This window comes from Rutilus rutilus (genome assembly GCF_951802725.1).
Source record: "Rutilus rutilus genome assembly, chromosome: 11".
NCBI lineage: Eukaryota > Metazoa > Chordata > Actinopteri > Cypriniformes > Leuciscidae > Rutilus > Rutilus rutilus.
The window spans coordinates 32,021,644-32,034,907 of NC_140216.1; the positions used below are offsets into that span (position 1 = coordinate 32,021,644).

At 37.4% G+C, this 13,264-nt stretch overlaps 2 protein-coding genes across 2 annotated transcripts; one reads left to right on the forward strand and one right to left on the reverse strand.

Annotated features, from left to right (window-relative positions):
* Positions 1-1,677: 1,677 nt before the first annotated feature.
* Positions 1,678-9,332, forward strand: gabpb2a (GA binding protein transcription factor subunit beta 2a). Its single transcript, XM_084424157.1, has 8 exons — positions 1,678-1,873; positions 2,699-2,806; positions 3,905-4,072; positions 4,178-4,372; positions 6,003-6,144; positions 6,252-6,419; positions 7,088-7,200; positions 7,481-9,332. Exons 2-8 carry the CDS (start codon positions 2,699-2,701, stop codon positions 7,808-7,810), a joined length of 1,224 nt encoding a protein of 407 aa, XP_084280283.1. The 5' UTR covers positions 1,678-1,873; the 3' UTR covers positions 7,811-9,332.
* Positions 9,333-10,444: 1,112 nt separating this feature from the next.
* sf3b4 (splicing factor 3b, subunit 4) lies at positions 10,445-13,262 on the reverse strand. Its single transcript, XM_084423444.1, has 5 exons — positions 13,188-13,262; positions 12,751-12,879; positions 12,123-12,665; positions 10,980-11,303; positions 10,445-10,886 (listed from the first exon to the last, which is right to left on the reverse strand). Exons 1-5 carry the CDS (start codon positions 13,219-13,221, stop codon positions 10,720-10,722), a joined length of 1,197 nt encoding a protein of 398 aa, XP_084279570.1. The 5' UTR covers positions 13,222-13,262; the 3' UTR covers positions 10,445-10,719.
* Positions 13,263-13,264: the final 2 nt, after the last annotated feature.

Consider the following 13,264-nt stretch of genomic DNA (forward strand, 5'->3'; position numbering starts at 1 on the left):
AGAGTATTCAACAAACATTTTCAAATACAGGTGCACCAGTTTTGTAGTCCTAACTTTACAACTCCAGCAGTAGATTCTGGTTATGATAATATCCTCCCACACTGTGGTTTATTGTGCTAATAGGCACAGGTGTTTTGACACAGCTGTGTAGCAATTTAGGAAAGCAGAAAGCTGCAAAGAGTTTGCAGTATATTATACCTTACAACGTTTTTCCTTTATACATCACAGTAAAGATCAAGACTTCTTAATTTCTAAACATCCATAATAAGAAACAAAAAAAAAGATTTCTTTTTTTACAGTCTATTATATATATATACAGTACAGGCCAAAAGTTTGGAAACATTACTATTTTTTAATGTTTTTGAAAGAAGTTTCTTCTGCTCATCAAGCCTGCATTTATTTGATCAAAAATACAGAATTTTTTTTAATATTGTGATAAATTATTACAATTTAAAATATTTGGTTTTCAATTTATTATACTTTAAATGATCATTTATTCCTGTGATGCAAAGCTGAATTTTCAGGATCATTACTCCAGTCTATCACATGATCCTTTAGAAATCATTTTTATATGATGATTTATTATGAGTAATGGAAACAGTTCTGCTGCCTCATATATTTGATGAATAAAAGGTTAAAAAGAACTGCATTTATTCAAAATAAAAAAAATATTTTCTAATAATATAAATCTTCTTTACTATCACTTTTTATCAATTTAACACATCTTTGCTGAATAAAAGTATTGATTTATTTCAAAAAAAGAAAGGAAAAAAATTACTGACCCCAAATTACTGACCAGTAGTGTATATTGTTGTTACAAAAGATTTCTATTTTTAAAACATTTGCTTCTTCTTTTTTTTTTTTTTCATCAAAGTATCCTAAAAAAAGTATCACAGGTTATGAAAAAATATTAAGCAGCAGAACTGTTTCCAACTTTGATAATGAATCATCATATTAGAATGATTTCTAAAGGATCATGTGATAGAATGGAGTAATGATCCTGAAAATTCAGCTTTGCATCACAGAAATAAATGATAATTTAAAGTATAATAAATTGAAAACCAATTATTTTAAATTGTAATATCACAATATTAAATTTTTGTTCTGTATTTTTGATCAAATAAATGCAGGCTTGATGAGGAGAAGAAACTTCTTACAAAAACATTAAAAATAGTAATGTTTCCAAACTTTTGGCCTGTACTGTATATACACATATATATACACACACACACACACACACACACACACACACACACACACACACACACACACATTATATACATTTTTAAGTTTATTTACATAGAAACTCAAACATAAACCTCTCCCATTAAATTATACACACTTACAATAGATATTTATAAAGATTATAAATGTAAAAAATAAATAGAAATATATGAATCTATATATGAATCTATATAGTTTAATAGGTAGGCAGTGTCTCAAAACCCAGCGAGCTGCCTACCTAGTCAGCCTTTTTTTGCATTATAGGGTTCGTGCATTGTTTTTGGGGGGTCATTTTTTTATAAGTCTATGGTTCAAACGCACTTAATAGGCCCAAACATGCTGTCTAAGAAGGCAGCTCGCTAGTAGCCGCATTTAATAGGCCCAAACTTGCTATCTAAGTAGGCAGCCCCGTAGTAACCGCACTTAATAGGCCTAAACATGATGTCGAAGTATGCAGCTCGCTAGTGTTGAGACACGTCCGAAGCGGCTGAGCAGCTTCCCTTTTATTTCCGGGGTTAAAGCAGCCGCCATATCTGAATGCGCTTTAAACACAGACATGTTTATGTTGAGCCAGTTCAGAAATACAGCACGGAGAACTATATAGTACTTTAATATCACCCAATAGACGTCCGACAGACAGGCTATAACGGTGAGTTTGATCCGCGCAGTCTTTATTAGTTCGTGGCGCAGATGGAGGATGTGTGTCTGCTCGGCTCTGTTTTTGACTCCACATGGCACTTGAGTTTGGCATGTAAAATACGAGCTTTAAAATCGCCCTTAAATATTTGCTTACTGGTGCAAACAAATTTTTCTGTTTATAAGTTCACATGTTTTTGGTGTATGTGTTCTTACACGTAGTTGCTTTGATATATATACGGAGTTTCTCTTTGCTATTTCTGTCCACTGTTTTCATCACTTATTTTCTAATGTTACGAACGGAAAGGCTGTTGTTTAATCATTTACGTTTTGATTATTCGCTTGCCTGCTTATAAGTGTTGTGTTCAGCTGGTTACTGCACTGGTGTAAGTAGTACAGATGTATTTTTTAAACATCCTCTGAAAAGCAAACGCGAATGACGCGTCGAAATCTGTGCATGATTAACGGTTAAGGTCAGATCGATTTTCTGGAAGAGATGTAATACAAAGCACTGATATATTTAAGTAGTTGGCAACATAATTTTCTTCTTATTCTTTCATACATCCACTTTTCCCAAAAATAAAATATATGTGAAAAATTAAAATAGGTCAAAAATGAAAACTAATCTCATAATTTGGTACATATCTCACACTACAAGTGAAATTTACAAATAGGCAATTTGAAATGAAGTTAATGATGTTTTGTATTGGTCAGTAGCAGATTTTTTTTTTTTTTTTTCAGTACAATGTATCTTTTGTTAGATTAATGCACAGACATTATCATCATAATAACACAGTTTTAGTCCTAAATGGTATATTTAATCTCTGTCTTGGCCTAGATGTCATTGGTGGATTTGGGAAAGCGTCTTTTAGAAGCAGCTCGGAATGGTCATGATGATGAGGTCCGGACGCTGATGGCCAACGGAGCCCCCTTCACCACTGACTGGGTTGGTCATGTTATCAATAATATTATGAGTTAAAGGGTTAGTTCACCCAAAAATGAAAATTCTGTCAGTAATTACTCACCCTCATGTTGTTTCAACCCCGTAAGACTTTCGTTCATCTTTGGAACACAAATTAAGATATTTTTTTATGAAATCTGAGAGCTGGCTCACTCCTTCATGGGCTGCTAGGTAATCGATATCTGCCATCCAAGAAAAGTTAGTAAAGACATTGTTAAAATAGTCCAAGTGACAACAGTGGCTCAACCTTAAGTTTATCAAGCGACGAGAATACTTTTTGTGCTCAAAAATCTTTATTCAACTATTCATTTTCTTCTGTGTGGGCCTCTGAGTGAGTTCACGTTGTGTAACAGCGCAGCGCTTCTGGGTTGTACGTCAGAACGTAGGCTCACTATTGGCCAGCATCACACACATGACCAGCATCGGCCAATAGTAAGCCTACGTTCTGAAGTACAACACAGAAGCGCTGCGCTGTTACACTACGTCAACAGCTTAGCAGAATGACATGGAAGAGAAGAGATGGTTGAATAAAGTCGTTATTTTTGTTTGTTTTTGCGCACAAAAAGTATTCTCGTCGCTTGATAAACTTAAGGTTGAGCCACTGTAGTCACTTGGACTATTTTAAACATTGTCTTTACAAACTTTCTGGGCCGGCAAGTTTCAATAACATAGAAGCCTATGAAGGAGTGAGCCAGCTCTCAGATTTCATCAAAAAATATCTTAATTTGTGTTCAGAAGATGAACGAAAGTCTTGCGGGGTTGGAACAACATGAGGGTGAGTGATTACTGACAGAATTTTCATTTTTGGGTGAACTAACCCTTTAATATGATTTTAGAGCTTAGCCTTTATGAGATGCAATCAATAAGAAAAACAGTGTTATCAATGCTTTTTAAGAATCATAACAAGCTAATCTATAAAGATCTGACAATCTTTACATCATCCTGACTCATATGATGTGTCATTGACATTATCTGCTTGTAAATAGCACAATGTAAATTGTCGCAAGGTGGAACTACAAGGCAGTACAACAAAAAATAGTTTACACCGATGTAAAAGCTCATTTTTATGTACCTATTTTGCAGCTTGGAACTTCTCCATTACATTTAGCAGCCCAGCACGGCCATTACTCCACTGCTGAAGTCCTGCTGAGGGCGGGTGTCAGCAGAGATGCCCGAACCAAAGTGGACAGGACCCCACTGCACATGGCGGCTACAGAGGGCCATGAGGTCATCGTGGATTTATTAATCAGGGTAAGACGAGGCTTGTCCTGTGTTGCGATAGTTGACTAGGTGTTCTATAAACTATTCCAATTTGTCAACTGAGGAGACTGACAAAAGTCTCTCTTTGTGTTTTAGAGTGGTGCCGACATCAATGCCAAAGACATGTTGAAGATGACCGCTCTTCACTGGGCAGCCCAGCACGGCCATCACAGCGTCGCAGAGCTGTTGGTCAAACATGGTGCAGATGTACATGCCCTCAGCAAGTTTGACAAGTCCGCTTTTGATATCGCTATCGACATACAACACGCAGAACTTATACACCTGTTACAGGTTTGTCATGTGTGGGGAAAACTGCAAAACACTAGAGACATTTGTTTAAGGGCATTTTCACACCTGTAAACCGTTTGCCATGTTCCAAATAGTTACAATATTGCAATTTCTTCTTGGTTCGCTTTCACCAGGCAACATTTCTAAATGGAACCAACTATTGGTTACACTTTATTTTAAGGTGACGTAGTACTTACTCAAGTAAGTACTGAGTAATGTTAATTAACTACATGTACTTACTATAGAATTACAGTTAGGGTTTGGTTTAGGGTTAGTTACTTGTAATTATGCATAATTTACTGTTATTACTAGAGTAAGTACATGTAGTTATCTGTAATACGTCACCTTAAAATCAAGTGTAACCCAAAACATTTTTAACACAAGTGATGTGAGAGTAAACTGTTCTCTCATTGGTCAGAGTGCACCTGTTAATGTTTGGGATTCTGCTCATAGCGGTCATCTGTCAGGATGGATAGACAACAACTCTGCAAGCTTGATGCCGGTATATTACTTCATAATTTTGAGCAAGAATCAAGGTGCCAACTTCGTTTGTGTTTTTGAGTTTTGTACAGTTGTTGTGAAATGTTCATCTGACCAAATTTGAATTAGACATTTCACTTCCTCTTTACTCCAGGTTCGCCTAACCCACGATTCGTTTTCAGAGGCATTAGCAAAACAAGCATTGCTGCTACGTATTTAAAGTTGCAGAAAGTGATTTCTGAGACAAACTGTTGAGTTTTGAAATCAACCCTCCCTTCATTGCTCCATTCGCCAAAATGCACAAACACACAATGCAAGAGTGGATGTTTCTTTATCATAGCTTAAGGAAAATAATGTATAGCTAACAATACAACAACAGCATATCAACCTAGAACAGAAACAACGCAACCTAAGCTTTTCTAATATTAACGCGGGTCCTAAAGCTCTTGCCTGATCATAACCCTTCTTTTTCCAGTGATATTCCTCTTTTTTTGTAATGTCTCTCAACCGTCTCTCAACCATCTCTCTGCGGTCTTTCTTCAAATCATGAAGGACACGCCCCCTACTGCTGATTGGCTACATGTGTGTTGTGGTGCTCGGTTCATTCCACTTTCAACAGCGTTTCTCAAAGATCGCTTGCTGCACCTTTAATTAACAATCATATATTGTGATGCAACTTGGTCTGTTGTGTCAGATTGCTCTCTCACCTCAAGCAAACTGCTCCAGAGTTCGATTTCAAGCGCGAGACCACCTCGGTCAGGCTATCTCTGCTCGAATTTGTGTTGAGGATCCGAGCGTAATTTCCGTGTATATGTTCGCCCAAAGCCCGGTTTCACAGACGGGGCTTAGATCAAGCCAAGTTTAGGCATTAGTACAGTTAGGGCATTTAAGTAACTTTTACAAACGTGCCTTTGAATTCTGGTGTGCATCTCGAGCCAAAACAATGGCTCTGACATATTTGAAGATATGTCAGTGCAAGTTGCTTTCAGTTAAAACAGCTCAAACATGCGTTTTAGTCTGGGACTAGGCTTAAGCATTGTATGTGAAATTGTGGGTAAGTGAACCAAATTTAGGGAGAAAATGAAGCTCCAAAGAAGCCAGGTGTAAAGAAGCCCTAAGAAATGTTCCTCATAAATCCTCGTTTTGCCTTTAGGAGGGAATGCAGAATCAGGTGAACAGGAATGCCGAAGCGTCAATCATAAACGGCAGCTCCACCTCACAGTTCATCATTCAGGGCGTCCCAAACATCCAAGGGGGAGTCGTCAACCTCTCTGACTTGATCAAAGCCAGCTCAGGTACGATACGACTAGGAAATAATTGTAAACTAACGTTGTTGGGTATTTTATGATCTTAGATTGACTTTGAACCAACAATTGCATTTTGTTTTTCTCATGATGTTTAGGTGACACCGAGGAGGCCATAGCTGTCAGTTCCTTGGACTCGAGTATCCAACAAGTGGTGAATGAATCAGGTCAGAGGGTCATAACCATATTAACAGATCAACATGGAAACCTGCAGACAAATGGACTCGGCCAACCGTTCTTTGTCACAATGCAGGATGGACGACAAGGTATAACTAACTATCCTTATTTTGGATTTTGACCTGAACTCTCAATGATGTAATTTTAAGATTTATATATAGTTTTTTTAAAAGTCTTATACTCACCAAGGCTGCATTTATTTGCTCAAAGATGCAGTAAAAACAGTAATATAGTGAGATATTATTAGATATAGATGTGTTTGAATATATTTAAAAATATTTCTGTGATGGCAAAGCTGAATTATCAGCATCATTAGTCTTCGTGTCACATGATCCTCCAGAAATCATTCTAATATGATGATTTCTTGCTCAAGAAGCATTTTTAATTATCAATGTTGAAAAAGGTTGTGCTGCTTAGTGCTTATATGGAAACTGATATTTTAGGATTCTTTAATGAATAGGAAGTTTGAAGAACAGCATTTATTGGAAAAATATATATTTTTAAAACAATGTAATAGTTCTGTCTGTCACACTTGATGAGTTTGATACATCCTTGCTCAAAAGTATTAATTTCTTTAAAAATAAAATCGTACTGAACATTTGACCGGTAGTGTATATGATTATTATATTATTGAATTGTGTGTATGTGTGTGTGTGGTATGTATGTATGTCTATCTATCGATCTATCGGCTGTCTTGACATTCTTATACCTTGAATTAAGCATGTTCCTCTTTGATTTTCTTTTCTTTTTATATCAGTATTGGCAGTTCCAGCCAATCAAATCACAGAGGAAGTGGTAGAAGACTCCGAACCTCCTGCTCGTAAAAGGAAAATTGAAGTTTCATCCAATAATGCAGAGACTGGTGAAACGGTGAGTCTAAAATAAATATATATATATATAAGTGCCATCTGAAATTTTCTTTTGGAAAGATCATTTTTATCAAGCTCATATTTTTAAGTTCAGTAATTTCACTTAAATTACAATTAATAGGTCATTTTCATTGCCATTTAAGTGAGATTACTGAATTAAAAATTACGAGCTTGATAAAAATGATCATTCTAGAAGAAAATTTCAGATGGCACATAGAGGCTTTTGCATCTGAACTCTTAAAATATACATTTATCCTTCTCGATTTATCTTCAATCTCCAGGAGCATCTCCAGTGGCAGTTACAGGAAGCTAACAGGAAAGCTCAGTCCTATCGTCAGCAGTTGCTCCGCAAAGAGCAGGAAGCCGAGGGGTACCGCATGAAACTGGAGGCCATGTCAAACGGACAGAGCAACGGCACCACAGGGCTGGACCAGGAGCACATCGTGTTTGTGCAGGAAGAGGTCGGTATCGAAGAAACAACAGAGGGAGAAGAGGAAGTTGTCATGTTTTCAGAAGGTGGCGTAGTCATCAAAACAGAAGAGATCGATTGTGTGGACGAGCAGATCACTCTAGTGGAAGCCACGGCGGGTCACACGGAAGTCATCTCATAAGAGCACCCAAGAGCGTGGACTCAATCCTCAAAGCAACCAAAGAGTGCTTCGGCACGGTTTTGGTTTGGTTCATTTTGATTTTTCAGCAATTAAGTCCTTTTTGTAATTTATTTCCTTGTTCTGTTTTGGTGAACGTTTCTTGCTTCAAATGAAAGTTCACAAAGAAACAACCACAATGTGCATCATATGCACACACACACACGACCAGGGAAGATGATTCTTTCTTGGAGTCTGTATCTGTAGTGTCCTTAGAAGTGCTCACCCATCAGTTGTCCTAGATGGGGTTCTTCAAACAGCTGGAAAAGGTTCACTCAGGATGGAACTCTTTTGCAAACTGCATGTCTTTTGAGCTCCCCTAGAAATGCAGCTGTCTTATTCAGACAGTTAGTTTCATCGCTTCTGAAATTACACGTTGAAAATTCATCTCAGAATGCAGCAGTGGTTTGTGTTCTATGCATTGGTAATAAAGTAATGCACCAGTTTCAAGAATTTAATTTTAGTTTTTTTTTTTTTTATCTGTAGGTCAATTAAAAGTGCCTTGGTGTATTTTTGGTCATGTTTAGTTTTTATTCATAAAGGATTCTACATGAATTATTGCATATATAGTATTTGTTTCAATGGGTCTAAAGCATAACTCCCATTCATTAACTCACATTCCTTATGTAACATGTATTTGTTTTCTCTGAATATGTATAATGTGGTTGCTGTTTTGTTTTAGTTACTTTGAATCTTAAGTTGAGAGCTCTTCTTCACAGTGAGTTAAAGGGATAGTTCACCCCAAAATTTAAATTCTCATCATTTACTCAACCTCAAGTTGTTCCAAACCTGAATGGATCTCTTTCTTCTACTGAACACAAAACATGTTATGACGAATATAGGTAACCAAACAGTTTTTTCATTACTATGGAAGTCAATGGGGTCCATCAAGTGTTTGGAATGACTTGAGGGTGAGGAAATTATGACAGAATTTTCATTTTTTGGTGAACTATCCCTTTAACATTGCTTTCACAAATGTAAAAAGTCTGATTTCAATATCAGGGTTTTGTATCTGTCTGGCTAGCCTTTATGATGTGTAATGTTATCTCCCTGAGCTAATAATCGTTGGTTTTTCAGGCACAGAATAATCTGAGATGTTCAAATGCATTAGATGGCAAGAGCGTATGTGACTTTTTAATTGAATCCAATTTTGTGCTATATAACAAAACAAAAAAAATAGTTACAGACATAATTGTAGTAACCTCAGAAGAAATTTTCCATTTTAACTAGTTTGATTGCTTCTCACATAGGAAATATGTAATTATTTACTTTTTTTAAATAATTTAAGTTTCTTTCTTTTTTTATGTAAAGACATCACCGTCCTCACATTGTAAAAATTAACCACAGTAATATACTGGCACTACAATTTATGGACCTACACTGGTGTTAATGCAAGATCTTGATTTTAGAGTTTCTCCCACTTGTTATATGCTTAAATGTATAAAGCTTTTGACTTATTTTTGATTAAAAATGTTGCAAATATCAATTGTCAGCTTCTGTATATTTTCTTTTGTTCATTTTATATTCGACCCACTAAAAGTAGCTCATATCATCACATTAAAGTAATCTATGATACTGTTCAAAAGTTTTGGGTCAGTAAGATTTTTTATGTTTTTAACACTAAACACTGAAAAACATCAAAAACACTGAAAAAGTAGTAATATTCTGGGATATTATTATAATTCAAAATAATTGTTTTCTATTTTAATATATTTAAATCTGTGATGGTAAAGCTGAATTTTAAGCATCATTTCTTCAGTCACATGATCCTTCACGAATCATTCTGATATGCCAATTTGGTGCTCAAGAAACATTTCTTATTATTAAAACAGTTGTGCTGCTTAAAGGGATAGTTCGCCCAAAAAGGAAATTTAGCCCATGATTTACTCACCCTCAAGTCATCCTAGGTGTATATGACATTCTTCTTTCAGACGAATACAATCGGAGTTATATTAAAAAATGTCCTGGCTCTTCCAAGCTTTATAATGGCTGTTTCTGTTTTGAAGTCCATAAAAGTGCATCTATCCATCATAAAAGTGCTCCACACTGCTCTGGGGGGTTAATAAAGGCCTTCTGAAGCGAAGCGATGCGTTTGTGTAAGAAAAATATCCATATTCAAAACTTTATGAAGTAAAATAACTAGTTTCCGGGCCAAAAGGAACATAAGGATTCCACTTACGCCTAAGGCACAACTTACACAACTTGTGACATCAGAAGTAGCATAGTGCATCATGGCGTAGCGTAAATATCAGCAGTACATCGCATTACTCGCATAAGTTGCGCTTTACTGTATGTTTGTTTGGCCGGAAAGCTAGTTACTTTACTTTATAAAGTTTTAAATATGGATATTTTTCTTACACAAATGCATCGCTTGGTTTCAGAAGGCCTTTATTAACCCCCTGGAGGTGTGTGGAGTTCGTTTATGATGGATAGATGCACTTTTATGGACTTAGAAACGGCCATTCACTGCCATTATAAAGATTGGAAGAGCCACGATATTTTTTAATATAACTCCGATTGTATTCGTCTGAAAGAAGAAAGTCCTATACACCTAGGATGACTTGAGGGTGAGTAAATCATGGGCTAATTTTCATTTTTGGGTGAACTATCCCTTTAATATTTTTGTGGCACATTTTTTCAGGATTCTATGATGAAGAAAAAGTTCAAAAGAACAGCATTTATTTGAAATCCTTTTGTAAACAAACTTGCAAAAAAACGACTTTTATATAAAATTGTTTATTCTTGCTAATTCTGAAATAGTACAATGACCAAAATTAAGAAATCTGTATACAAAGAAGCAAGTGGTCCATCTAGTAAAGAACAGAATGTAAATAAAAACAACGAAGGTTTCAAAAAGGTCTTCACATTTGGGCTTAGGGGGGCATTGGTGCTCTCATCGGACCCCTCGGTGGTGCAGGAGGACGTGGCGGCAAGGGAGGCCCTCTCTGAAAGCCGAAGTGTGGTGGTCGGGGTGGGCCGGCACCATAACCTGGAGGTGGCATTGGTGGAGGCCCTCTCATACCTGGATGCATTGGTGGACCTGTAAAAAAGGGGAGGAATTATTGCATCAACAACAACATTTTGTCTATTTTGCTTCCGTTGAAATGCACAAGCCACTTCTTCACACACATACCCATTGGGGGACCGAATGGTCCTCTGGGAGGGACTCCCATGGGGGGAGGAGGCATGCCAGGTGGAGTAGGTGCTCTTTGTTGAGAAGATCCAGGCGGGCCAGGTGGAGGAGGCACCATTCCGGGAGGTCCCGACGGAGGCATCGGCATTGGCGGCATTCCTGGTGGATGCATTCCTCCAGGGGGGAAGGGCGGGGGTCCCGGTGGGTGCCCTCCACCCTGTTGTGAAGGAGTGCCTGGCGCAGGAGGCATCATACCGGGCGGCATCCCAGGTGGCATTGTGCCAGGAGGAGGAACAGGTGGGAAAGCACCAGGAGGCGGCATCCCTGCGAGATCAATGTACAAAAATAAAATTGATGCAAAATACATTTATTGTACCAAAAATAACACTTCCCGCCCGGTATCATATTTGCTGAATGAAACCCAATACTTGTTTCTTACTAAGTTTGGTGTGCTGATTCCAAATTTTTTGGATTTTTTGCTCTAAAACGTCACTTTCTTACAACATATGACATGCATTTTGTAGCATTTTTGCCTTTTTTTGACAATGCCATGATTCCCATCTTCCTCTGAGGCAGATTACAACAGTTTGTCTCAGCTTCACATGTATGATATTATTTCATGTCTTGAATCCTGATTTCAAGGTTAGATTTATGGTCGGTGACAGAAGAAAATGCAAACATGATCCAGATGTTTCATGCTACATCCTATCAGTTACAGAAAATCAAAGATATTGTGAAGAACAAAAACTTTATGTGAAGGTCTTTGACATTAAATGAAGTATTTGAACATTTTCCACTCCTTTGCAGATTGTAAGTTAAACTACAAATTTACTTTTTCTCATAAAAAAAATAAACTTTTGTCTGCTTGTTATATTGTTAAATGAGTTTTCGGTTTTGAGACCAAATCTTAAAAAGTTATAAGAAGTTATAAGTAAATAAGAATGAAGATTTTTATTTTATTTTATATACATGAATGCATATTTATGAAATATACACATGCATATATTATATATAAATGTAAAAAGTCTTCATTCCTATTTCTGAAAAAAATTAAAAACTGCATGTCCTCAAAATGCAGGGCTGTGTGATAGTCAAATACCTGAAAAATGTCAGAAATAGTTCAATACTCTCATATTATCTAACCTGGCATTGGCATCCCTCCACCCATGGCGGTCATGACAGGTGTGGGCATGGAGGGGGGCGGTGGGGCGTCTGCGAAAAGCTGATGGGGGCGATCGGCCTGTGAAAGTGGATTCTGGGCGGCCAGGAGACGCTCTGCAGCAGAGCCGTGCCTCTCGCCCTTTGAGTCCTTCTTAAATGCGTATGAAACCGTGATGGGCCGATTGCAGAGATACTGGCCATTCATGGCCTCGATAGCTGCGTCGGAGGCATCAAAACTGGCATAGTTGATGAAAGCATAACCCTTCGAGTTGCCTGTGTCCGGGTCTCGCATGATCTTCGGTGTCTGAAGGATCACACCGAAAGCGCTGAAAGTATCATAAAGGAGTTTCTCGTCGATCTCAGGGTCTAAGTTGCCGATGAAGATGTTGGCGCCGACGTCGAGGTTCTTGTTGTGCGCCGAAGCCTTGTTGACTCGTATGGGTTTGCCGTATAGTTTGATCATGTTCATGATCTTTATGGCGTAGTCTGCATCCTCTTCACTGAGGAACTCCACAAAGCCATAACCTGAAGAACAAAGACCAATGTCAATTGAAATCATGCAAAACGATAGAAATTTTTCATCTGAACGCTCAATGATGTGGAAACTCACCCTGATGTTGTCCCGTTACTCTGTCTTTGGGCATGTGTGTGTTTACCACAGGACCAGCTTGGAGAAAAAGCTCCCACAGGAGAGGCTCAGAGACCTTCTCATCAAGACCACCCACATATACAGTGGCATCTGAAAATAAAATATGATCAAAATAAACATGGACACAAAGATATGGCAGTTTATAAGATATGCATTATTAAGCTTATTGTTATTATTATAACTCGTAGTAGTTATATATCATATTGTTTTGATGCACTTAATTATTAAACCCCAAACTTTTCTTTGTTATTAGTTTTTAAGCAAGCGTATTTGAATAAATGTAAGTGAGCGACTCAATGCTTGTAGAGAAGACAGGAATAGCTTAAAATGTGCTGCAATACTTTTCTTGAACAGTACATAAAACGTATCCCTTCGAGTTTATATTTATTCAATTTTACCTTGATTTCGTTCTGAAATCGGTCCCGCCGCCATGATGAACCCGGCGTGTGTACTGACGGAAGCGCGTCTTTTTCCC

Excerpts from the sequence above, each read along its gene's own strand:
- sf3b4 (XM_084423444.1), bottom strand. The coding sequence starts at position 13,221 with ATGGCGGCGGGACCGATTTCAGAACGAAATCAAG. Across the intron at positions 12,666-12,750 it reads AGTAACGGGACAACATCAGG|GTTATGGCTTTGTGGAGTTC; the intron begins GTGAGTTTCCAC and ends TTTGTTCTTCAG. Across the intron at positions 11,304-12,122 it reads TGGAGGGATGCCAATGCCAG|GGATGCCGCCTCCTGGTGCT; the intron begins GTTAGATAATAT and ends TTGATCTCGCAG.
- gabpb2a (XM_084424157.1), top strand. The coding sequence starts at position 2,699 with ATGTCATTGGTGGATTTGGGAAAGCGTCTTTTAGAAGCAGCTCGGAAT. Across the intron at positions 4,073-4,177 it reads TCGTGGATTTATTAATCAGG|AGTGGTGCCGACATCAATGC; the intron begins GTAAGACGAGGC and ends TTTGTGTTTTAG. Across the intron at positions 7,201-7,480 it reads ATGCAGAGACTGGTGAAACG|GAGCATCTCCAGTGGCAGTT; the intron begins GTGAGTCTAAAA and ends TTCAATCTCCAG.